This window comes from Fusarium coffeatum, assembly GCF_003316985.1.
Source record: "Fusarium coffeatum strain FIESC_28 chromosome Unknown BRIP53273_contig_27, whole genome shotgun sequence".
NCBI classification, from domain to species: domain Eukaryota; kingdom Fungi; phylum Ascomycota; class Sordariomycetes; order Hypocreales; family Nectriaceae; genus Fusarium; species Fusarium coffeatum.
Window position 1 is genome coordinate 165,144 of NW_022157824.1, and position 23,871 is coordinate 189,014.

A 23,871-nucleotide genomic window follows, 5' to 3' on the forward strand; every position below is an offset into this window, starting at 1 on the left:
GCTAGTCTGACCTCCTTACGATGACGTCGCTTCGTTTCCAAAATGGCTAGCCTATTAGCAGGTAAGTGGCAAGGGAATACAAATCGATACTGCCTTTTATTGATTTATAGGGGCCCAAATGTAAGCAAAGGGTCTACTTTGGAAATTGGTACAACTACCGGGTCAAAAGTCACCGCAGACAATTCATAACTGGCTAGGAGTTTATTGTACCAGGTCTGCCCAATCTCCTACTGCCGTATTAGTCAGAGTGCATCGTCAACACTCGTCTCTTCACTACTTACAGTAGGGTCCCTGGGGTTACCCAAAAGGCCTAATTTTTTCAAGTCCTTAATCAAAGTCTTGGAGGCAATGTCATCCTCTGTCGCACATTTGTAAGATAGCGTTGGACCACTTCTACCAGGAACTATTATCGGACCCCAGATTGCAGCGTGCCTGATGTTAAAAATACCAGAGCCAAAAATCGTGCGACCAACTAGAAGCTGAGCTGCTACGACCAGACAAGCGTCGAAAAGGTATTCTCGCATGATACGTTCCGTACGCTGGTCCGGATTCGTCCTTTCGATGAACATGGGATGAAAGCTGGATACTTTGATGCATTGGTGTTTATTTGGTAGTTGCACAAGCTCGGTCTCGCCGGCTCTCTCAACCGACGTGCATAAATATGGTGGCAACCCATCTTTCACAGAGCTGTGATCACAATTACAGACGACAATGATTTTGGGGCGTAGGATATCGAGCGAATTTTCAAGCGCAGCGTATGCGGCGGCGTTGTTTTCTTTTCTTTTACATTCGGCCTCGCCTTTTTTGATTTTACGGCTTCGGAAAGGCTTCGTATCAAGAATGATAGTGTTACGGAAACCTCTTTTCCCGCGGAACGCCAACTGAAGTGAATTGTCGAGATAGCGCATAGTCGAGGGGTGATCTTTATCAGCCATGATGTCGTCGTGGGATAGCCAGTCTTCTCGATCGCTAGGCTCGATAAGGATGATAGCAAGATCATCATACCCTCGGCCTGTATACTCTGTATTCTGGAGAGCCATTTGTGAAACAGCTAGACGTTCGGCCAATTGTTGTAGCGGTGCTAGATGGAGAGTCGTACTTGTTCCGACGCTTGCGACGCTGCATCTTTGTAAGGTTGGGTATATATCCTTTGGGTGGTCGAAATTAAAGATAACTGGGTCCATTTGACTTTGGGTAGAGTGCTTGCGGGCTGCGTCAATAAGTTCTTCGTGTTTTGGGCGGGAGAACAGCTATTCAGCCTGACCACGAGACATTCAGTCAGCAACAATGGTGCCCCGCGGTGGATACCCTCCTGTATTCTCTTTGCAGTCTGGCCAACCGATGTTCTTAGAGTTTATCGCTTGCAGGGATTACTCTTTCCTCCAATCAAAAATCGTAAAGTTAATGTGGAGACTAGTACAAAAACGAGAATAACGGGTAAAGTCTGGTAAAACAGGTTACCACACGAATTCCAGGTAGGAAATAAAACTCTAAATTACACGGGTCAAACGCGTATTCGCGTCGCGTGATAGGTTGTAAGCCATCACCGAAAAGACCCTCACACTTATCTGGCGACGATGTCTGTTAGACCTCACTGAAAATTCTATTCTAGTATTCTAGCCGGTAACGGGTCCCGTTACTAACTAAGTCGTGTTTATAAAAACGCGAAACGGGCCCCGTTTCGAGGCATTGTGATCCGTGCCACCCATGCTGAAATCATTGTGTGCAGCTAAGGGGCAATCATAGATGACTAGAATTACCTAACTTAACTTTCGTCCTGATCCCTTTTGATCACCGCGTCTTTTTACTTATTGCTAATGATTTGGAGATTGTGTCTGTGGCGATCTTTTCTCCAGATAATGTGTCTTCTCAGCATGTCTACCCTGGTATCTTCGGAACATCGCCTTCATCCGCAAAACATCACGCCAGGATTAAAACGTCCCTATCAGCCATTCGCTTCCAGATGCAGAATTGAACCAGGAGCTTATAACTGGGCCTCATTGAGCTAGTATGCCTTCTTATGAGAACAAGATGGCGCACTTTACCGTTTCTCTACTGAGGTCGAACACGTCGAGGCAGAGAATGCAAGTACCATGAACAGCCTTGCGCTACCTAGATATGTAAGAGGTTTGCTCTCCAACCCTGAAGTGAAAAATTAAAGTCAACTTTTCAGTTCCTTCTTTGACGCAGTCGTTTCGCCCAATGACCATGGAGTCTACAGCGCGATCCTGGTGGACGGTACCTTCGACCAATGGATGATAGCCTAGGAACTGAGACAACATATCCACGTACCAAAACCTTGATTCCAAGAGTGTTTTATAATTCAGGCCCCTGTGTCAGAAAGGCGTCAAGGCGATTGACGTGCAGGCCCGGATACCCAGCTTCTTCGTCGGGGGTCGGGCTTGGTAACTTCGTCACAGCACTGGTACAGCGTACAACTTTCTCTTTGCCATTTTTAATGTCAAACATCTGCATGGCTGAATTGTCTGGCATCCACATGTAGTCACCAAGTCTGAAATCTGCGTCGCCAACATGATCTTGCTTCTCAATCAAGATAACTCTGTGCCCTCAATCGCGGACAGCAGCCACGGTGGTAGAGCCACTGGCTCTGTCACCTATGATAAGATTGTCGCATTTAGCTTGACGGTGGCCCCATTTTGGATTATTGGTCGTGATCAAAGCCTGCCTTAATTATGTTGTAGGCCACCTGTTGATTAGTCATGCGGGAGCGAAGCTCAGTTTGTTTGTTTGTCAATGCGTCAAAAAGAGGTGTAATTCCCATATAGACTTCTTTTCCTCCGGATCAAGTGGACACTACTGAGATGTTTTCACCCTGACCTAAGCGGCTACGTACAGCCTTAGTTGATGTCGCACCAGCTTGTGAGTGTACGTACACAAAACCGGTCAATCACCTATACTGAGAAGTGATAGTTGCAATAATCGACATGGCCTGTGAGCTAGGCACGTATACATCTGAAACATTGTGTAGATCTATTGCTAAAATTACCAGTCGATATTGTCGGTGTTCTATCCCTCTCGTAATGCCTTTAATACTCGTCGAGTTCAAGTTCGAACTCGCCTTCGCCTCCGAGTCCGCTCTCTCGATCTTGCTGAAGGAAGCATGCGGTTTTCACACTGTCCAGATTTGGTAAGTAGCTATGAGGATAGATGCTGCGCTTCTGGTGTGTACTCACTGCACGCTCCCAATCCTGAAAGTCCATGTGCCGGCCGTCAGGAGCCCTGATAATAAGTTATCTTTGTTCCTCGAAAGGGTCTAGAATTTCAAGCCGATAAGGGACATTATATCTTTTGGCGTATATATTAATTGCATTATGTAGGGAGCGCAATCGTTTTCGCAGCATCGCTCTCCCATTTTTGAACTTCAGGGTATGATCAATCATCGGGCAGTGCGGGGTGAAGGGGTCCATGGAGGAATACTTCTTGAATGTTGCGGCTTGTCGGGCACGAGTCTTGAGGCTTCACGCCAACCCAAGACGAGCAGGTTGGGTCCCAGAAGCAGAGGTTGAGAGAGACATCGTCGAAAATCGCAAGCTCAGCCGCTTTTCGAAGCAGGCCAGATCCGTCAACAAAACATCTTCTCATGTCCCACTGTTTGCCTAAATTACGCTTTCTAACAATCTGCTTCGTCTGCAGTGAGGGTTCTAAGTGCTTGAACTGTTGTGTAATGTCTTGCACAGCTTTGCTATGGGTCTGCGTTAGGTCGTGGTCGCTCATTGTATTAAAACTCAATAGCTCATCGCTACAAGTGGATCCCGAGATAAAATCGAATCGAATACAAAAAGGACTTTCCTATACGTTTTTAAGTGATGGGAGGTCCTGGCCAGCTCCACAAAACTCACGATGAGAATAGGCCGAACTGGCAACCATGGCCGTCCGAATATGGCTGATATACCCTCCAGAGTCATCTTACCTGATGGTCAACCCTCGAGACAATACAAATACGTGTGAATTCCGCCAAGAATGGACGGAGTGCTACGCATTCAGAAAGGGAGCTAAATTGCGCATGTCTAGCCTTGTCCTTGCGAAAGCCGAAAATGGCCGCGTCCAGTTTTGATTGCTCGTCCATGTGCATTGCGGACATTACAAGCCTTCCCAGGCATTAAGGACAGAAGTGGGCCTCGCTTTCCATTCTTATCTCTGCCAACCATACTGAATTCATTGAACTTCCGCTCCCTTGAGATCAAAAAGGGCTCAAGGCGTGACACCATGTAAGCATCGGCTCGATCGTCCGACCGACGCACCTTGTCGTTAGATTTCTTTTTAAGACGGGGAACCTAAGAAAGTTCCCTATATTTCATTAGCTCGAGTGAAGCTGAGCATACATATCTTGTATCTCAAGGTCGCTAGACAGGATGATAGATCGTTAAGAGAATACAATTCGTAGAAGTAGCTGTTTTCTCCATTGTTAGCGATTCCACCAGGTCATGATCAGAGGAGTGCTCCAGCATGACGTCACTTACCTAACACTACAGCAGTGCGGGTAGGCCAAGACTTGTTACGATTTGAGCTGTTACGTCACGTGCACTCCACCATTTTTTCCTTTCACTTCCCCACCTCATCACCTAGAAAGGACCAGTCAACGTAGGACCGACACTTACCGACAGCGGTCCAGGACCGCGTCGCTCCCTTCACACTTTCACGAATATATATAGTTATTGTTAAGACTTTTTTACCCAAATATCCCCATCTCGTTTTATTTACTATCAAGAGATTTAATACTTTGTTTTAATTAGTACTACGCTTATGATCCTGCTAAATATAAATTCAGAACGGACTAGTTTATCCTTTAGAAAACCCAAGCGCCACATTAAGGTTAAGCAGTACTTATATATAATCTTAATTCTATTTAAAGTGCTGTTTACTATAGATGTAGCTACTCTTTTGGGTTATATTAGCATGATAGATAAATGCTAAGTATAGATATATTGCTTTGTTGAGAGTGTTTTAAAAGTGCTCTATTAAAATCGTTCCTGAATATTGAAATATATCAATCCGTAAAGCAGAGGCATGAGCAAACGCAAACTAATTCTCTAGTCTCAGTGGAAACGATAGATACCCCTCGAAAATATCAAACTTCAGAAGGAATAATCTTTGCAAGTCGGGGTCTTGGAGTAACTTGCAATCTCTCTTATGGCCGTTTTCTTTCCAACCACGTGTTTGGCAGTCCTGTTCATCGAGTCATTACAGGGCTTGATTCTTGGGAGATATATTCCTCTTTACCTTGCTGCAATACCAAAAGAAGTTGCACTTGGCGCACTTCATCAATGAGCCGAACTTTCCATTGCATCCATGGCATGTTCTCTTCTTGTTAAGTACCGTGGAAAATCTTTGAACTTTGTCGCTCAAGAGAAACAGGTTCTCGAGAGATAGTGGAAAGATCTATAGACCCAAATAGTTAGCATAACCAAAGGAAGAATTGCTAGTGGTCATCACCTTCAGAGTTTCCTGATCCTCTTGTCGTATGCCTTGCGAAAAGTCCATAAACGCGTGACTTTCGGCGTAGAATACAACGACAGTGTACCCCGGTTTGAGCATCTCGGGAGTGACCTCTCTCCCAGCTTGACTAGTGTAGAAAGCAACCGGGATCTGTTGATCCCTTCTATCTTTGACCAAGAGTCTTAGGCGAAACAAGAACTCCGCATTTGTTATCTCGCCCAGGAAAGCCCAATGTCTCCCGGGCCGATAGGAAAAGCCATCCTCAGTTTGGAAGAAATCAAGGTCGACGTCGTCTTCGCCGGGCAAGTCTTCAAAAGCAGGAAATGCTGCCTCGTCCCGAAAGTGAATGAATTGCTGGTCTTTGCAGTTCTTTTCAGACCAAAGCCAGGCTTCGAAATCATCGTCTTTCATGTCTGCTGGGATCTCGTCTATCGTGGATACCAATCTTGTGGTCAAGCTATGAGATGCATGCTGGGATGGGTCATTGGATAGCTTTTGTAGCTTCTCCACCTCTGGGCTGTCATATCCTTCGACAAGTACCCGGGCTGATAATGCTCGTTCAGCGAAGACCTTGGCTCTCGCCTGATCTCCGTGTGTTATGGCAATCTGAAAGGCATCGTAATAAGCCCGAGGGACTGTCGCATCACCGATCCCCTCACACGTGAGCAGGTGTAACAGCCTCTGTACGCGCTGGAGCATTTTGAGCGGCGCATGTAATACTGCCGATCCATTACCGATGGAGTGATCAAGTGCTTGGATTTCGATCAAACGTCTGTCACTCACTTTACGCTCAGCGACTGGCAAGGAACAGAGTTCACATATACAATTGAAGCGGAACTTATCTTGGAGAGCATGATGACGAGACTCATAATCCCCGCGTTCTGACAGATAAATAATTGTGATCTCTGAACCAACCTCAATCTCTTGGATCGCATGTATAGTGAGTTGTTGAAGGCTTTCGTTCCATGTGTTTTGTGCGTTTTGTTTGCAGGAATGATTGATGCGAGATGCATCTAAAAAAACACCAACTCTCGTTGCATTCGAGCCGAGCGGAAGAGCATTGGTTCTGGCGATACCTAATTCTGGGCCATCTTCTGTATAAGAGTTTTGTAAGGACAAATAGGCTTGCCTCTGCTCCTCAGATAAAGCGGCAAGCTTGTCAGCCAGGTCCAGACGAAGATGCTCCATCGACCTGACATTTCGGGACAGCTCTAATAAAGGTGCTTCCGAAAGGACGCGTGTCCCCTTTGGGATTCTTGCAGCTGCAACAAGGCCAAGGCCCTTGCCTGGAATATCTTGGATACGGCACAGGCAGACCGATTCGGGCATTGTGAAGGATATTTGTTGGAAGTATACTTGGCTGTTACTGTAATCAATGACCGATTTTAAGAGAGCCACGATCTTGATGTCTGAAACGCAAAAAGAATACTAGGTAAAGTTTATCTGGAAGAAGAGATACGAAAGAACGAAGTCAACCCGACAAGACAGGAGTGCGAGGCCAACTCGAGAATACCCCCGCACGAAAGGTCTTACGGTCGGCCTCCCGCATACTCACCGCAAGCCAAACCTCACCGGCCGGTGCAAGTTTCACTTCATGCTATGATATCACATTCGTTTTCATATGCATACGCCACGTAGTTGCTGATTGGATAACCATAAAAGAGGCAAAATCCTGCCCTACAGTGCCTGAAGTTGATGCGAAGGTGGTGCCCGTGAGAATGGTTTCTGAGTTCAAGTAACAAGTTGAAGTTGGCTAATCCTTAGCTGGAGTCACAGCGCCAGAAATATTGAGCTTTCCACCTTTAAGTAACTTGGTGGCGAAAGAAAGGGCGATTTTCTTAAGTCATAAGGTCCTAGTACTACAGTCCCAAATCAACTCTGCCAGAGTTGATTTTATTGACCCACTTTAAACCTAGCAGGGTTGATTATTGCCGGCGTGCAGAGTCGATTTGACATTAGTGCTGATCGGAACAGGAGTGTAGCCAGAGCGCGACGCTACAGGTGGGTAAACCATACTACACACAATTGTCATTTACATCTCACGAACAAGAACCCAATCATTTTGACGATCGCTACGATGGTCTCGAACTTGCAACCTGAATCATGTGGTGCCATTCATCCCTACGTTATTCTTTCTACATACCGCCTTCTCGTGTGTCAAGTTAGTAGGTATGCAGATTGTTTGTAATTGTTGGTGATCCATTAATGAGATATTACCAATCACTGTAAGCTATTTTAGCGAACCACCATGACGGAATGGCTAATCTGAAGAATGAGGCCAGCCATTCTACGAGGTTACTGTAGCATCTGGTCGAATACTACAACGAGATCGATATAGTCTTCATCAAACCATTCGTCGATGCCTTTGACCAAAACCCCATTGGTCATTCGTTTTTGCTGACTTTTACCACCCAAGGAAGCATGTCTGCACAATACCAGCGTCGCAAACTGTCGAATTCGGCCTCTTCCTTTACCTCAGCACTGCAGGCAAATCGTGCACCGCAAAGGCAAGATGTTCACGTCCCAATCATCTCGGTTGCCCAGTACCCTGCCGAACGAAATTCAAAATGCCATCATCAACCAACTCGATAGTTTTGATAAGCTGATTTTCGCACGACAAGCAGGCATTTTCGCACAATGGTAGCGATCACGGCGAACGATGTGCTGATAGCGGAGCGAGCTTCGATCTCCCTCGGAGAAGATCTTTTGGGATACTACGATTGTTTATACCTCAAAAGAGCAGAGTGCTTCGCCGACAACACGCGAAGAGGAAAGACAGTAAGGTGGGGTAGCAGAGCCACATCACGGTTTTGCATTAACTGTGGATTGCAGTGCTTCTAGAAAAGCGTACTTTCAGGTTTAACCCATTACCAACACCCAGATATCTCTACGCCCCCATTTGATCGAAAATCATCATTGAACATTGGAGCGCCTCAGGCACACACATTTATCCGTGGACCTCCAACTACCCAATCGCCAAGCCTCAGTCTCAGTAGTCGAGACAGATCAGTAGACCCAGCTGATCGAATGCCAAATTCCCCCAACATCGCTCAGTATGTCATCACTGTAGTCCCCCGCGGCAGAAAGGTGCAGGATATGCGCGATAGCACGATGAACGGCAAGGAATCGAGATGACGGTGGATCAATGCTCTTGTCCTCAGTCGGGAAAAGAGTTCGAGTAACTGGGACATCTTCTGCAAGATCAGGCGGTAGAAATGTGCCTATATGATATGTATGCGGTGTATCTCCGACAGGCTCGAAATAGGCACGAAAGTCCCCAAAAGACACATGATGACTTAGAGTCAGCGTTAGAGCATTAGACGGACGATCAATGTCGATTCCCTCGATCAAATGGACAACACCACTGTCAAACATAGTAAGTATCGCCAGTGCCGCTACTTTTGAAGAGTTCTATCGCAGAGTCAGCGCGAGCAAGGTTGTGGGCTTCAGAGTTCTTACCAGCTCTTTTGAAGACTTAAGCTGGGTGAGGGAGTGTGGAAGATTGTGTGCGACCTCCAGATAGTCGAACTTTTGCCCTGGATCGGACAAGGGAACGTCGTCTTGGTCAACAGCCTTATTACCACCATGTTGGCGGAAGCGCTCTAGAGCTTTAGCCCTGTCGAACTTGCGTGAAATAACACAACGATTCGGGTCGCGTATGATGCAGGCGCCCCTGAGGCTGACTAGGCGCTCTGGCGTCCCAGAAAATACATGGCCCTGGCGTTGGGGTTTCATGACGGCTGAGTGGGATGCTGGTGTAGGTTGTGGTGTCTTTCTGATTGAGACTTTTGAGGTGCTAGTAATAGGCCCGGACGTCGCTTCAAAGTAGGCCATACACGGGAGAACGAAGTTGTCGGCCAGGTCGTCGGCAAATTTATTCAAGTGGTTCTTCAATACCTGCAACGTACCGCCATAGCTGAACCACTGGTGAGGATTTCGTATGTCAGGTGTTTGGCTCCTTAAGTGACTTGTGGGAAGCTCACATCTGCATTATCACCAGCTCGAGTCAGGTGCCCTCACGTTGTCATTAAGGACCACTTAATGCATAATCAAGAGTTTCGTCACTACAATATGAGATCCAGATTTCATACTGCTATTTATCAGATTATTCCTTGAGCAGCCGATTGTGGCGATCACAACTATCTGGAGGTCGATTAGAATATATCTTTGCATAGCCTGATCTTTGACGCCGCGTTTGAGCCATCATAGTACCATGGGTAGGTAGGATGAAAATGATCGTTTAAATCGTTTTATATACGTATCTGACCTTTTCCAAACATATCAGTTCGACGGCGCCTGTAATCAGTGAGTACCATCGGTCAATATCATGCACGAAAAGGGTTGGCTTTTGCATCTACTCAGGATGCAGCAAGATGGGCTTTCCCCCGTCATCTGGTGGAGACATACAAGGCCCAAAATGCACAGATTTATGACCAGAATTTCTGCTCAATGTAAATGGGTATTACAAAGCTTCCAGAATTCCTAGTTAGTATTATATCATAATCCAAGTCAGAACTAGGTTCTTGTAATCACAGCTCAGCAAGCAAGGAGGACGAAGCTCTGCATTGATGCCTAAAGCCGAAGGTTTAGGCAGCCAACTACCATGCCCCTCTACGCTATGTGTCGAATTCACCAATTCAATTATCCTGATTGCAGCCTCTCGATTATAACAACCACATCATCATCCCTGTCAAGATATCAGATCCATGCACCATCGAAACTCGGTCTCATTCCGCTACCGAATTTCGATAAGCCTACTCATATAAGCAAGCCCGTTATATTCACATAGTCCGTCTCTTAAGTAGTTAGTCGACATTAACGCCGCATTCCAAACACGAAACCTTCTCAGTCCAAGTCCTGTTACCACCTGTTATGTTTTCACGCAGGTCGCAGATCTCCCACGCTGTGGGCCGGCCTTGGATTTTGAGTTTGGCCTCAAAGAGTCCTCGGTATGGCTTGGAGTCTGTGATCTTCTTCTTGCGGCCTGTCTTAGGTAATCCCTCAACCGATGCGGTGGTGATAGACCTCGAGGGCTTTGGCCCAGCTGCTGGGGTTTCTGTCTCACGAGGCGTTTCAGGAACAGCATTTTTGACCTGGGTATTGACTTGAGTTGTCCCATCCCGGACATTGACTGTAGACTGTGTCTTCTGCTCTTCGACATCGACGGACGGTAGAGAATCCGTTCCCTCCTCGAGCTTCTTTTTCTCCACCATCAATCCCTTGGTTCGATGAGGTTTATCGGTTCCTAGTCGTTCGTATACTTGCATGAGAATGTCGTGGACCATACATTCCTGATGCATCCATTTCCCGCAACTCGAGCTCGTGCATCCTATGAGGGTCTTATTGGGATTGGCGGGAGTTTGGCATTTGCATATGAGTTCTACCGACTATATACATATTAGCGCTTAATAGGGTCAGGTTGAGGAGGTACTATGCAACATACGGAAAGCTCCGAGGCACGGCAGTCGTATGCTTGACGCCAGCAAAGCTCGTCTGTAATTTCCTCGCCATCGGACTCGATCCATTGATTGACGGTGACAGATCCTGTAACGCTGACAACATTGATGATATCCACTGGAAAAGTTGGTTAGAAGCGCTACAGCACAGTATGACATTGGTCAGTATGCTAGAACATACTGTGGTTGGAGGCGATCAGTTCCTTAGCGCCATGGTACCACTGGCGACCTTGCACAGTCTTCTTACCGTCATGGGTTCCGCGAGGCAGCTCATAGGGCCAGTACATCCAGTAGACGCGGGCGTAAACGTGATACTCATCGGAAGCACGAATTTCGAGGATGCGCGCGACCCACTCCACGTTGTTCTTCTCAAAATTGCCATCACGGGTGAGGCTTTTGGTGCTCACTTATCAACTCGTTGGCAACCTGAACAAACCCTTCACTGTAGTACTTGACGTTGTTGACTGTCAAAAATCAGTCATACCGAAGAAAGCGAGATTTCATCGGATACTCACAGACGAAGCTGTTGTAGCGCGTGATGTCTTGCCATTGTTTCCCGGGTTCAACCATGTAATGTAGATCCATGGTGTTGTGGGTCTTGAAGCTGCCGGTTGGGGAGAAGGGAGAGATTTGAAATTGAAGTCGTTTATCGTCATCCTGGCGTTCGCACGTCTGCTTCTTGTTCTTATGACGTTTCTGATCGGCGCGCGAAGGACATGTCGTGTAAGAAATCGTAAAAGGACAATAAGCGCGGTTCTCCTCCACGACAGATTGCGATCTCTTGCGATTGCCCATTGTGGCGTTTTGATGCGGTCAGGTATGCACGCGTCAAGAGTGAAGAGAAGGAGGGGCTTGCGGATACAAGCAATGAGTCGTGCGATGAAAGGGCAAAGAAAAACTATGACATATGAAGGAAGAACAAAAAGATTATTGTGATGATAAGTGAGATGGATTTGTGATTTTGCATCAGTTGAGCTTAGCCCCAGTTGTAAAGTTCGATACGCTCAAGAAAAGGAAGTCCGCAAGGCCAATGGGTACGCTAAGCTATTTACGATTCCTCCGCGTTGATCTGGTCTACACAAAGGAAGGCCCCACCTTTCCTCTCGAACCTTTTTCCCTTCAAGTTTCGTTCAACTCTGCTCAGAGGCCAACTTCTGAAAATGTTCAGCATCCTATTTTCAGCAACTGGAGCATGGTCTGTCAACTTGAAGCTGTTTGATGCTAGTCAGTGACTATGATGTTAATGTTTGAGTTTGTTATGTTTTTATCTTCTTTCGCAACTCAGTCTTCCCGTCACCATCGCAGAGTTTAAGTGCTGCCGGCATCGTCTCCAGGTTAGGCGCCCATTTGGATCCATTTGAGGCCGACTATTCACCCAGAAGGGAGGAAAAGCTGTCCATCGGTGGCTTGTCCAACTTGTCACAAATCCACTACGCAGATTCGATTTGGAGTTCAAAAGCATCAGCGCCTTTTTCGGCCAGATTGAATTATAATCTCTTCCAGAAGGGGTTGAAGTAGCATTCCAAGCCACTAAGATTTTATGTCATCAAGCATAAACGCGACTTTGGGTATCATCCCTGTGCAATCTGAATTGATACATATTACTGAGATGGTGAAAATAAAAACTCTTGAGACCTCGACTTATGAAACTTCAACATTGAACACTCTACAAGTGCCAAACTACCACTGTGGCGCCTGTATCTTCTCTTCCTGTTAGCTTTGGTGGTACTGCCGCTCCTCTCACTGCGCCCATTGCTGGAGATGTTTGGAGTGTAAAAGTTAGCGAACAGGTCCTAAAAGGGTTGAGGGAATATGTCAAACTTCGAAGATGCATGGAAGCAGCTAGAGCACCGACCGCCACGACGAAGGCAATTTCAGCCTGTGCTGGCCCGGTTACAGGTGCTTCTTCAGCCATTATCGCATGGTCTATCGCCACCACAAGCACTTGGGACCCAATCGGGTGGACTGTTGGAAGCATTCTTGTTGGTGCCGAGATGCCTGAGCTTGACTTGGTCACTTGGGCCTGCTACAAGCCTATCCTCGGTCAAAGTATCGACGCCCCCTTAGTCGTTGAACCAATCACTCTTGCCCCTCTAGGATTCTTATTGTTATTAACTACTAGGGAAGCTTTGGTCTTATTTCTATACTATTTATAGATTTTACTGCCATTCTGGGACGATCTTCAAGCAAATGAATGGGATAAGATGGACTTATGTGTTGGTCTCGGAGCGCCGGAAGAGACCCCTCGATGATCCGAGTGATGAAAATGGAAGTAATAGATATGGTACTGGCAGCGACTAAAGTGATGATGAGAATATGTGAGGCCGTTCCAGATATCAGACAAAAGCCAAGTCGCATCTTGGAGGCTGGCAAGCAGTAACACTAGCCAAACCTACATGTTGTAAGATCACTGACGATGGTCACGTGAGCACTTGTTGCTTTCCTTGCTGTCACCATCTTCGTTATATCTTGCGCTCTGACTTTTAGAGTTCCATCAGGTTCTAGTTGGGCTGATGGATTGAGGTGGGGTGTGAGGCGGTACAAGAGTACCGACAAGTCGTTGCCGCTTCGATTGTAGACTGCTAGGAGTAAGTTTCCGATCCATATCGACATCATCAGGCAGTATAGGCGAACCGGCCCGTTTCCGAGGGCGTCCTCTTGTAAATTCTTCTTCCGCATCGTCCCCGAGTTCGTCCTCGACTGAAACGTTGACATGGGAAATTGTATTGTCTCGCGGAATGCTTTCTGATTGATCACGCCTTTGTCGTTTTGTTGGGCTGGTGCCTCTGCTTGTCCCGCGGGCAGCAAGATTGATAAGTTCCTTATACTCGTCTACCGACATTTCGCGCACTTTCGACGAGCCTGAACGATCGAGGATAACCAGCTTGCGCCGTGTACGCTGCCTGAGGAACGCACTCTTGGCCAAAATGGCAAGAGCGAAGCGACAGAAGAAGAAATACCGTGGCACACCTCGCAGGGGTTGCAGTTGGAGATTGTGATACTCCTGCTCTAACTCTGTAGTAGTGCTGTTGAGAAGCACATGGGCATACCATGCGCCAGCTTTTGGCAGGATAGCAAATCGATTGTCGTCCCACATCTTATGCATGTCGCATCGAAGGAGAATTGTGTTGTCCGGGCATTTTGCATCAAAACTCTCATCGGGGTTGGCGACGTGAGTATACATAAGGTTCTTCTACCACCACTCGCTCTGCGCTTGTGGAATGATATGGGCTAGCTCGGTAAGTAGAAATGAGCCTGTTATACAGCATCCGTTGTCGCGCTCGCGGGCATCTCTATAGACTCCTGGTTCGATTGGAGCGACAACATCCAACCATGACTCAGGAAGCTCGTCGGGACATTGGAAGTTATCGAATGATGGTACAATCGAATAGTTGATTTCTATTATCAATATTGATCAGCAAAACCTCGTACAAACAGCACATAGATTCCAAGGCTAACTTACCGTCTTCGATACAGAAATAATATTTCGTGTTTTGAAGGATATCATCCGGCCTGTCTGGAAATTTAGGCCCATTTTTACTTATCGAGAAATAACCATCGAATCTACAGGCGGCGAGGATAGCACAAGCGATTCGTGCAGTCTCATGGTGGATTCCTCCTGCATCTAATGCTGGCAGATTCAGGAGGAGGTTGTGGCCGTCTTGGTAGCCAGGATGATAAAAGAAAATGTTCTTCTGCTGCCGCGTGGTAGCGAATAGCTGGCGGCGGGGTTTGAGACAACGCTGGATAGATTCTGATGCATTACTCTCTGACACAATGGTCTTCTCTTCGATATGTAGCTGCAGTATGAAGCTACGAGGTTGGTGGTCGATACTTGCTAATAAATTGAAATCGTTCTGTTTGTTGTTTGTTTTTCATATTGCTAGGGCCAACGCGTATCCACGATATTCAAGCTGCCTCGTCTCATTGGATAATCGCTTTGAATGTCTCCACTTCATTTTGGTTATCCTCCGATATTTTGGCGAACAGATAATGACTAAGCAAGAATTAACATCACCAACCATCACAAATTCCCATCCTTATCGCCCCACAATCGCCAGATCGAGACTTTGACAACCAAATTCGAGCCCCCGTTAGGCAAATTTGACTTGGGATTCAAGGCCACCAACACATCTTTCGGCCAAACCAAATTGTAATCTCTCTTTTAGAGCTCGAATTAGTATTCCAAGCCAAGTCTTAATCAGTTTAAACTAATATTATTATCGTAACATATCATGTAATATTGCAAAGATTGGGCTCTTAATCGAGCGTTACCTTTCCTACTATAGAGTCGCGCACTTCACTAGTCAGCTTAATCACGCTTACCATATCACATGCCAATGTTCAACCACTATGATTAACAACATAGCGGATCAGCTCTATTTACGCCTTGCAGGGTAGGAGGGGATAATAAGAATAGATTATGGAGCAAGAGAGTAAGCTTTTTCTTTAGTAGTAGCAGAGGCGTGACCGAGGTGATCAATACAGTAAGCAGCTTTGAGTGCTTCCTTTGTAGCGCATAAGGCTTATGGTATCAGTAACCCTCAATCAAGGTCATTAAAAACTACTTCATCCTCTTCGCAGGCTTGGTCTGTGGCCAGCAGCTACTTTAAAACCATCTACGATCGGACATATGTAACGATGATCGCAACGGATGCTGCAACAACTTGCGCGAATGCAAAAGCAGTCCCCCAGTCTCCCCCCACGCCCCCCCAGAGTACTAGGCTGAACCAAATGGAAGAAATTCCAAACCAAGCACATGAGACTCTGAACGGCAATTCTATATGCATTCGGTCGGTCTGCCACCCTAAAATGAAGTGTATGCCTCTCATCCAGGCTGTTCCCTGGAACTTTTGATATGGAAGAGGCAATACACCTTGGCTCGAACCCCTAAGGAAGTCAGAATATGATTTAGAATATGATTTTTCGAGAGGGTAAAAGATGAAATAAGACGCTGTACATACCTGATGTCGTAGATGCAGCTCTCTTGCGCTAAGCCTTCTAGAGTATACAGTCCATTGGCTCTTGCTGGGTTTCGGGCACACTCCTTTAGATGAGACAGGAACAGAAGCCGCTTACGACGCTGCTCTGCTTCCTCTGCTTCGACCCTGATACAAGGCCGGGACCATTCCTGCATACCAATCGTGCATTGTTCACTATGCTGAGTGTCGTCTAAGCATGCATCGTCGAGATCGAAGTACGAATCAGTCGGATGCCTTGCTATTATCCTTTCACATTCTTCTGAGACAGTCTTGAGGTCGATTGTGTTCATGCGAATAGGGTAACGACCATCTGGCTCGGCAAAACCAGCAAATTGAAACTATGTTTTTAATATCGTCAAATCTCAGCTCTAACAAGATGTGTTGAAGCTTACGTTTACCTCCAGCACTTTGGTAATCCCGAAGTAAGGCAGCCATCTTTTCCACCAACCCAGATGCTGATAACATGTATCAATTAATCTCTGGTAGATTTCTTCATCAGATTCGCAAGCACTGTCCCAAGGCATAGTCTCCTCGTATATTGGTTTCGGATCGCCAGTGCAGTCCCAGTTCCTAGTACATCCGATAATGCGGCTGGCCTTCGTCGGTCTTCGGCATGGTACAAGAATAGCGTACTGCCCTTGTTTGCAGCTCTCTAAGCAGAGGAAACAGCCTTGGCCTGCACGTTCTCGCAAGTCGGGGATGTCTTTGGACTCCTGTGGGTCGACCCGGCGTTCGAAATCTTGCATATAGATCGTAGAAGGCATTTCGAATAAGAGCAAAAAGCAGTAAAGTACTAGTTTGGAAGTCGGCCCCTTTTGTATAGCGTTTTGTCATGATAATGAAGATGGGAGGACTCTTATTTGTGATTTACAAAGTGATGCCTGGGGCGGTGCATGAATCTGGGTCGTGGCTCGACGTGATTCGATGTGGTTTCGCATGGCTGACACGTCGCATTCTACCAGGTTTTCCCGCATATGCCGCTCCGAAACCTGGCCGCCTGGCGAGTATGTCGCCTTTTCTGACTGGTTACCTTTGTAATCTCGTCGTGCCGGTGCTTATGGCCGCCTTCAACTTGCGTCCCTAGCTCATTTTGCCTTAAGATATCTTATTGCAGAGCACCGTCTTGTTGCTTAGCCAGTGCCAGTTCTGGTAGCGAAATTCCTTAAGCCGGGTTTCGTCGATATTCTCGTATAAACTTCTTTAGTGAAATTTCCTTCAGAAGGATTATACGAAAATTTAGAACAGACCCTGTTGGCAATCATTCGCCAGATAGGATTATTCGAAAACCTGGAGCAGACTATGCCAGCGAAAATTAGCCAAAGGCGTTTGCTCGAAACTCTCGGAAAATCCACACCATCGAGCCTTCCTACATTGGGATTCATCGTCTTTCTCGAGCGGACTTTATTAGCGAAGTTTCCGAGACGATGATTATTCGACGACTTGGGCCAGCCACTCATTCGGGTTCCAATTTTGCCTCGCGCAGCCTCGAACTAGGCTTACATTTAGATCAAAGGCGCACGTGCCAGACAGAGCACATGAACTGGGACAGAGAAGCCGACTCACTGGGTTGGTGTCTGATCTGTATACAGGCCAATGGACTAGGTTAGCTCAGGAAGCGCTGCGCTAAATTTGACGGCATGACTTTAGTGGATGGCGTCACAAGGACATGACAAATTTATCCACAGGAGACCTGTTTTGGTCCCCTGGACCTTGGCTCTTTTTTCTCCCCTGTTTGTAGTAGTCGAATTGCCCCGCACGCGCGTAGCCAAGACCTGCCTGTCTTTGCACAGGGAGGGATACAGGCTCACTTTACGGCGCGTCTGGATGCACCTCTTGCGCCCTCCAAGTCATGGGTGCTGTTTCGAGAGCTATGCTATTGAGCAGCTAAACTTCAAGCGCTTGCTTATCCAAATATGAGGTTTCAATATGTCGCATCTAACACGAGACTCTTTGGGCCACGGAAGTGACCGTCAATCCGGCTGCAACACAACAGGCCTCAGTTTTCGGACCTCGCAATATGCCAACCCAGGTTATGAGATAATGCATTGCGTACTATACCAGTTCTTATGATATCACATAATACCACAGCACAGATGTTAGGACGGTACAATAGTTCGGACCGCAAGTCAATGCAAAACGATGGTTCTTCAATACTAATGGCTTACTGGAGGGTATGATGTTCTTTCCAATAAAAACCAGGGGAGATCCAACTGAATGCACACTGCTTATTATCATCATTTTGCGACTAAGGACTGGATTAAACCGACTGGCTAAACATCCACTGATTGGGCTGACTCCAAAATGAGGCTGGCACTTCGGGACTGCCATGTCGCCTTTAAAGCAGCATGGCCGTAAGCCAGCCCACTGTGGCAATTTGCGTGGACCTCACTCTTTATTGATACATAACTTGCACGAGTTCATATTCTATTCAAAGGCTAGGTGCCTACATCGACAGCATGACCTTGCCAATCGAGACCGCTTGTCCTGCCTGCGTCTGTAGCGACCGCTCCGATAGCCTACTTTCAATCACTGGCAGTATTGCTGGAATTTTAACCTTGGCCACGGCAATATCAAGTTTTACTTGGGTCTACATTCGCTTGTTCCGAGAATCTAGTAAAGACATTACAGAAAAATACCGAATGCTAAACACACGGTTGGAAAGTCTCGAATATATCCGCAATCGACATGAAGTGATTCAAGCTACGGTTGAAAACCCGTCTGCCAGCTATCGTCTATAGGTCTTATTGAGTAAGGCGCAAGATGCCGCAGCACTGGGAAGAAAGCCTCTTGGGAGGCAGTGTGCAAGCGGCTTCCGCTTCCGCGACCGGGTAATATTCATTCTCTGCAAAGAAATGATTACGCAGCTCCTGAAAGACTTAGATCAGTCCTTAAGTGACTTAAGAGAAGGCCTCTCAGATATCTACGATCAGTACGTTTCACCTACTTAGTTTACCTTCCATCGTTCTAGCTTATAAATCCTTAGGCTACCCTCAGACACCAATGCTTCTATTAAAGAAACGTTAGATATTGTACGCAAGGAGACTTCGCAACAAATTGATAATGTTTCGATATTGGTGGGGCAAGTCCTGAATAGGATTCAATCGCTGGAAGAAAGTAGATCATACCACGAATCAATGGGGAGACCGAGTCAACTAGATGTATAGCCCTATTCTATGTAAGCATGCGAGGCTCGGCGACGAAGACGTGGGTAGAGGGCCTACCAGCTCAGTGGCGGTTCTTGTTCCAACTACTTGAGATGATCCATCCAGAAAATCTCGGTAGTTAACCTTGTTCTCGCCATCCTAGTCAGTAATCTCGCAGGAGACTTGGATCATGCGTTTGCCAACCCGCACCAACTCATGCCGTCGCAAGAGAAGAGACTTGTCCAGATCTAGCGACTCAGCATATTCGCGAGCTTCTGCGGCGGGATCGAGCTTTTCAGACCGGGGTTTGGAGCCAGTGTCAGAGCCCGAAACACTGTCCGTGGTTACAGCCAGATCGGCCTCATCACTGGTGGGCTCCTCCAAGAGCTGGACAGCGGCACCGACGCGCCGAGACCACTGGATGAAGATCGGTCGGCGTGCAAAGCAAGGCCCATAGGAGTCCAACTCCGCACGCTCCGCACGCCCAGCGAGAGAAGCTTGTCACGAGCTGTGACATACTTGAGATGGGTAAGCTTGGCGATGAGCATGACATGCTTGTCGGTCACGGCGCGCTCGTCAACCTGACCGCTAAGAAATTGCTGCAGGTCAGCTGTTATATAGCCGACAGCATGCGGGTTGATAAGTAGTTCGTCCTCGAGTGTCTCTAGATCGAACAAAGCGACGCCCCGCTGCTCGTCGTAGAAGTCGGCCCGGTTTAGCTGCAAGGACGAGCCCAGGTATATGACGCTCCCTTGTAAATCGACCTTGCTGCTGTCGGATTGTTCCTGGGTGATGGTTTGATGGCTGTGGAAATGCCCCATGAACGTTCGAGCCAGGGAGGCAAACCGATTCGGGCTCTTCAAGCCGCGGTGCGGAATAGAGTTTGCCGCGCCAGGATTATCGACGCCGATACCGACTACATGCCGCTGTGTGATTGCCTTATTGATTGCGAGATGGGCAAAGTCAACCGTCCTGCTCGCCTCGTTGGGGCCTAGAGTAGCCACGGCCTCCGTCAGCTCATTTTGCTCCTCGCAAAACGGCAGCAGCAAGTCGCATCGGCCGTCCCATTCGTGGTGAGCGACACGTACAGGGTCCAGTGTTCGATATTGAGGGCGGGTTTGAGGGGCATCAACGGCAAAGTGAGGAACGAGATCGCTACCACGCCAGCGCGTTCAATTTCACGAGTTCCAAGAGTAATAAATTTATAATATGCTGCTAGGCTTATGGGGAAGTAGGCGCTGATAAATGTCATCGTTTAATGCTACTGCGTGTTTCGGCACAGTCAACTAGAGAGATAGCATCATATTCCACCTTGAACGTATAGATAATTGTCACGGGAAGATCGACACGGGAAAATCGTCTCGGCTAGTGGGGCGAAGGGCTATCGGTGCGATTTCGCTGGTTCATAGAGGTCGTCGTCTTAATTATGCTATGCTTTGGCAGATCTAGGAAGGGGTGCGGTGGTAAGGAGATGGAGTCAAGATGAAAGACGGGACACTTAGCTCGTGGCGTATCTTTGCTCATGGGAGTGCGGATAGTCACGTTGCTGAGGCTGAGGCTGAGGCCGGCGACTTCCGACCGCGACTGATAGGGTTGCTCTGGAGCCGCTCAAGTTTATGTGGAGGAATGAGCATTAGAAAGGAAATCCCGGGCTAAACATCGGTAAAGAGAAAAGTAGCCTTTTCGATGCTAATGCCTAAGGCATTCAGGCGTCAAGTATTGTAGGAATGGATTTGAGGCCCCTTCAGTCACATGCATCAAACTTGACAGGATCAGGCTTTGGTAGGCCTCCCGCAGGGTAGTTACTCACGCCTTGTAAACCGGGCCACTTCTACAAATCAATAAAATGTAGCCCTTCATACCTGAAAAGACGCTGTCCCCCAATTCCACTCTCCACCGACAAGTCTTTGTGAAGGATCTTTGGAAAGTACATCTTCAACTTCTTAAACCGCTGTCGCAGTCCGCTGTGCCAATCGTGCTTGCTCGTTTCCAAGCCCTATGTCGGACTGCTTTCATTTAAATTTCGTCTGCACTAAGATACACGAGATTTACGAGGTGTCGTCCACAATCACACACCATGACAGCCGCAGCAAGAAAACCACACCTCCTCTCCATCTCCCTCAACCACCAGCCATACTTTGATCAACTCTATAAACCACTCCTCACCGAAATTCAGTCAAAGGCGGATTTTTTGCAAGCCAAGGACGCAGATTCGGCAGCACGTCTACTTTCAGAGCAGCCAAGCCCGACAGCTGTTCTTATAACCGATGAGTCACTCAGTGACAATCGAAACTACCATATTTGGAGGGCAGTCCTTCGATATGTCCGCAAGGGCGGAAGGGCAGTGGTTATGGGCAATTTTTCGTCTTTTGTTAAGCCACTGAGTATTAAACCACTCTTCGCTCAAGCCGGCCTAAGCTGGGAGGTTGGCGCATACCACAGAACGACAGTCGTGCTAAATCACGCGGCGGTGGAGAGTGGTTTAGCTGCAAAGCTGCTTCCACGATACAGTCAAAAGGCTCAATTTGTCAAAAACGTTGCGCTCGATGAAGCCTGGTATATAACAGATGAAGAGTCGGTTATTGAGTCGTCTGTTTTCCTTCCAACAAACGCTAGGGCTCCTGGAGAGAGCCCAGTCACATTCGCTTCTGTGGGAGACGGCAAGCTTGGGTACATCGGTGATGTGAACGGAGAACAAGGTTCAAATGTTGCCGTCCTTGCAATGTGTGGACTCCTTTAGTGTATGCGGTTAAATTGATGGTGGGTGCTAACATACCCCCGGTCGTCCCTGACACCATTGCCATGGATATACCCTGATCAGTGCTCTCGACTCCCTCGGGGACCTTGGGCCTGTTGGCGCTATCGTATCGATAAATGGTGACCACGTCATGCAGGGGTCACTCGGAAAAGGCGAGGGACATGCGACACTGATAGAATGTGGCTGTACTGTTGGCTATGACGTTAGTCGTATCGTTGGCTTTGTAGGGTTGATGCTAGTCCTAGCTAAATGCAGGGGGAGAGAGCGGTATCATATTCACCATAGCACATAAATACAGTAATATAGTATTTTATTAAAATATCTATCGATTAAGAGCTTTCCCCTCCCATTCCTATATTAGTAGAATCGCTCAAATCAGCGCAGAGGATGTACAAGTTGATCACTTTCAGCTTAAGCTCATAATTTCGGAATGAAAAGCAGTTCTTGGTCAGGCATCGAGGTTTTAGCTGCTTATCGGTGTTTGGCAGGAAGAGTGGCGTTGGTGGGCCTCCCGCATCATCGTGGGCTTCAACAATCGCAACGTGAAGGCATTAATCCGCTTATGTTTGAAGCTGACATACCCGTCTTCACGTCTGTTTATGCTCCCTTAATCTTCCCTTGCTGTTCATCTACTATTGTATCATGCCGCGTATCAATTCCTGGAGGTGGTCTATGTACCCTCAGTTGCATAGAAAAGTATCGCCCCTGCTCTCTAAGGACAACCTCCGCTTCAAATTTCACAATGTCGACGATGACAGCACATGCATCAAATCATACGACACAAACGTGATGGGCAAGTTCGTTTGTAATAACCGCAAATGTGCAACCAATGGTTGGTCGAGCAAGAAGATTGCTATTACGATTCGAATGTACGACAACGAGCGATACAATGCCAGAGTCTACAACCAGCATTGCAAAGCATGTAATAGCACCAGTCGACCCTTCCTAGATGAGAAATCATACGCGGATCGGGTAGCATATCGCATCAAGAAATGGAGCGGAATAAAGCTGGACCCGCCTCATTACTCAGGAGACTTTACTGGTGAACATGAAAGGGACCTATGCGAGGGATGCAAGGCTGGTCATTGCGATCTAGGATAGCTGAGAGCCTAGCTGCCTGTAAAGCCCCTAGTACTCCAGTCCCCGTGTGGTTCTAGCGGAAACACAATGGCGTGCGGAGCGGGGAATTCCTCCTGCGGCGTCCTGATAGGTCCAAGAGACCAGAGGCACGGATCATTCCGCCAAAACCACAAGCTAAAAAACCAATCCGACCCCAAGCTAGCAGCTAACCCCAAGCTGGCCCAAGATTTAACACAGAGCTAGCTCTAATGTGGTAAAAAGGGATGTTATCTTGACTCTCGGTAAGACGGTTGTTTCGTTAAGGACTGGAGATGCATAAGGAAAAGATGGTAAGGGCATAAAGGCTAAAGATAGGGTGCAACAAAGGACCTATGTAAGTTACATAACTTCAGTATTGTAACTAACTTAAAGTTTAAATTAAGTAATTAATTAAAGTTTACAGAGACTAGGATTTAGTAGGTTAGGTTAGTTATTATATCTAGTAGAACTGTTAGTTATTATAATAAACCTAGGATTAAAGACTACAAAGAGGTAAGTAAGGTTTAAGGTTTTATATTATAGTAATAAAAAAAGTAAGTTTAATTAGGGTATAGAATAGATAAGTAAATAGCTAAAAAAATAACTATTTATTTATATTATAAGAAACTAAGAAAAACCTAGCTAAGATATTACTATTTATTAAATTAGCTAAGTTTCTATTTATAATTTATACTATATACTATTATATATATATTACTAAGGAGGTTAAGCTATATTTAAAAAAACACTATAAGGGTATTAAAGTAGCTACTAAAAGAGATATAGTATAATAGGTAAAAGATATACTTAGTATAATTAAAGACTAGAGAGGGATATTAATATAGTAAAAGCTACTGCTTATTACAGTTAGGGCTCGGTAGGTAGGTAAATAGGGAACGCTTTAGGAAGAGTTAGATCTATTACTATAGATAGGTACTATAGGTAGGTTAGGCTCTATTAATAAGATATAGCTTAAG

At 46.7% G+C, this 23,871-nt stretch overlaps 6 protein-coding genes across 6 annotated transcripts; 1 reads left to right on the forward strand and 5 right to left on the reverse strand.

Moving 5' to 3' along the window:
• Positions 1-5,400: 5,400 nt before the first annotated feature.
• Positions 5,401-6,786, reverse strand: FIESC28_01016 (uncharacterized protein; the record flags this gene model as incomplete). The annotated part of the gene is made up of 1 exon (XM_031155167.1): positions 5,401-6,786. One exon carries the CDS (start codon positions 6,784-6,786, stop codon positions 5,401-5,403), a length of 1,386 nt encoding a protein of 461 aa, XP_031020824.1.
• A 1,677-nt stretch (positions 6,787-8,463) lies between these two features.
• Positions 8,464-9,192, reverse strand: FIESC28_01017 (uncharacterized protein; the record flags this gene model as incomplete). Its single annotated transcript, XM_031155168.1, has 2 exons — positions 8,464-8,868; positions 8,917-9,192. 2 exons carry the CDS (start codon positions 9,190-9,192, stop codon positions 8,464-8,466), a joined length of 681 nt encoding a protein of 226 aa, XP_031020825.1.
• Positions 9,193-10,262: 1,070 nt separating this feature from the next.
• On the reverse strand, positions 10,263-11,708 carry FIESC28_01018 (uncharacterized protein; the record flags this gene model as incomplete). The annotated part of the gene is made up of 5 exons (XM_031155169.1): positions 10,263-10,844; positions 10,901-11,031; positions 11,095-11,306; positions 11,350-11,377; positions 11,429-11,708. 5 exons carry the CDS (start codon positions 11,706-11,708, stop codon positions 10,263-10,265), a joined length of 1,233 nt encoding a protein of 410 aa, XP_031020826.1.
• Positions 11,709-13,407: 1,699 nt separating this feature from the next.
• On the reverse strand, positions 13,408-14,010 carry FIESC28_01019 (uncharacterized protein; the record flags this gene model as incomplete). Its single annotated transcript, XM_031155170.1, has 1 exon — positions 13,408-14,010. The coding sequence occupies one exon, from the start codon at positions 14,008-14,010 to the stop codon at positions 13,408-13,410; it is 603 nt and encodes a 200-aa protein (XP_031020827.1).
• A 5,187-nt stretch (positions 14,011-19,197) lies between these two features.
• FIESC28_01020 (uncharacterized protein) lies at positions 19,198-20,971 on the reverse strand (the record flags this gene model as incomplete). The annotated part of the gene is made up of 3 exons (XM_031155171.1): positions 19,198-19,455; positions 19,512-20,193; positions 20,901-20,971. 3 exons carry the CDS (start codon positions 20,969-20,971, stop codon positions 19,198-19,200), a joined length of 1,011 nt encoding a protein of 336 aa, XP_031020828.1.
• A 144-nt stretch (positions 20,972-21,115) lies between these two features.
• FIESC28_01021 (uncharacterized protein) lies at positions 21,116-21,778 on the forward strand (the record flags this gene model as incomplete). Its single annotated transcript, XM_031155172.1, has 1 exon — positions 21,116-21,778. The coding sequence occupies one exon, from the start codon at positions 21,116-21,118 to the stop codon at positions 21,776-21,778; it is 663 nt and encodes a 220-aa protein (XP_031020829.1).
• Between the last annotated feature and the right edge of the window lie 2,093 nt (positions 21,779-23,871).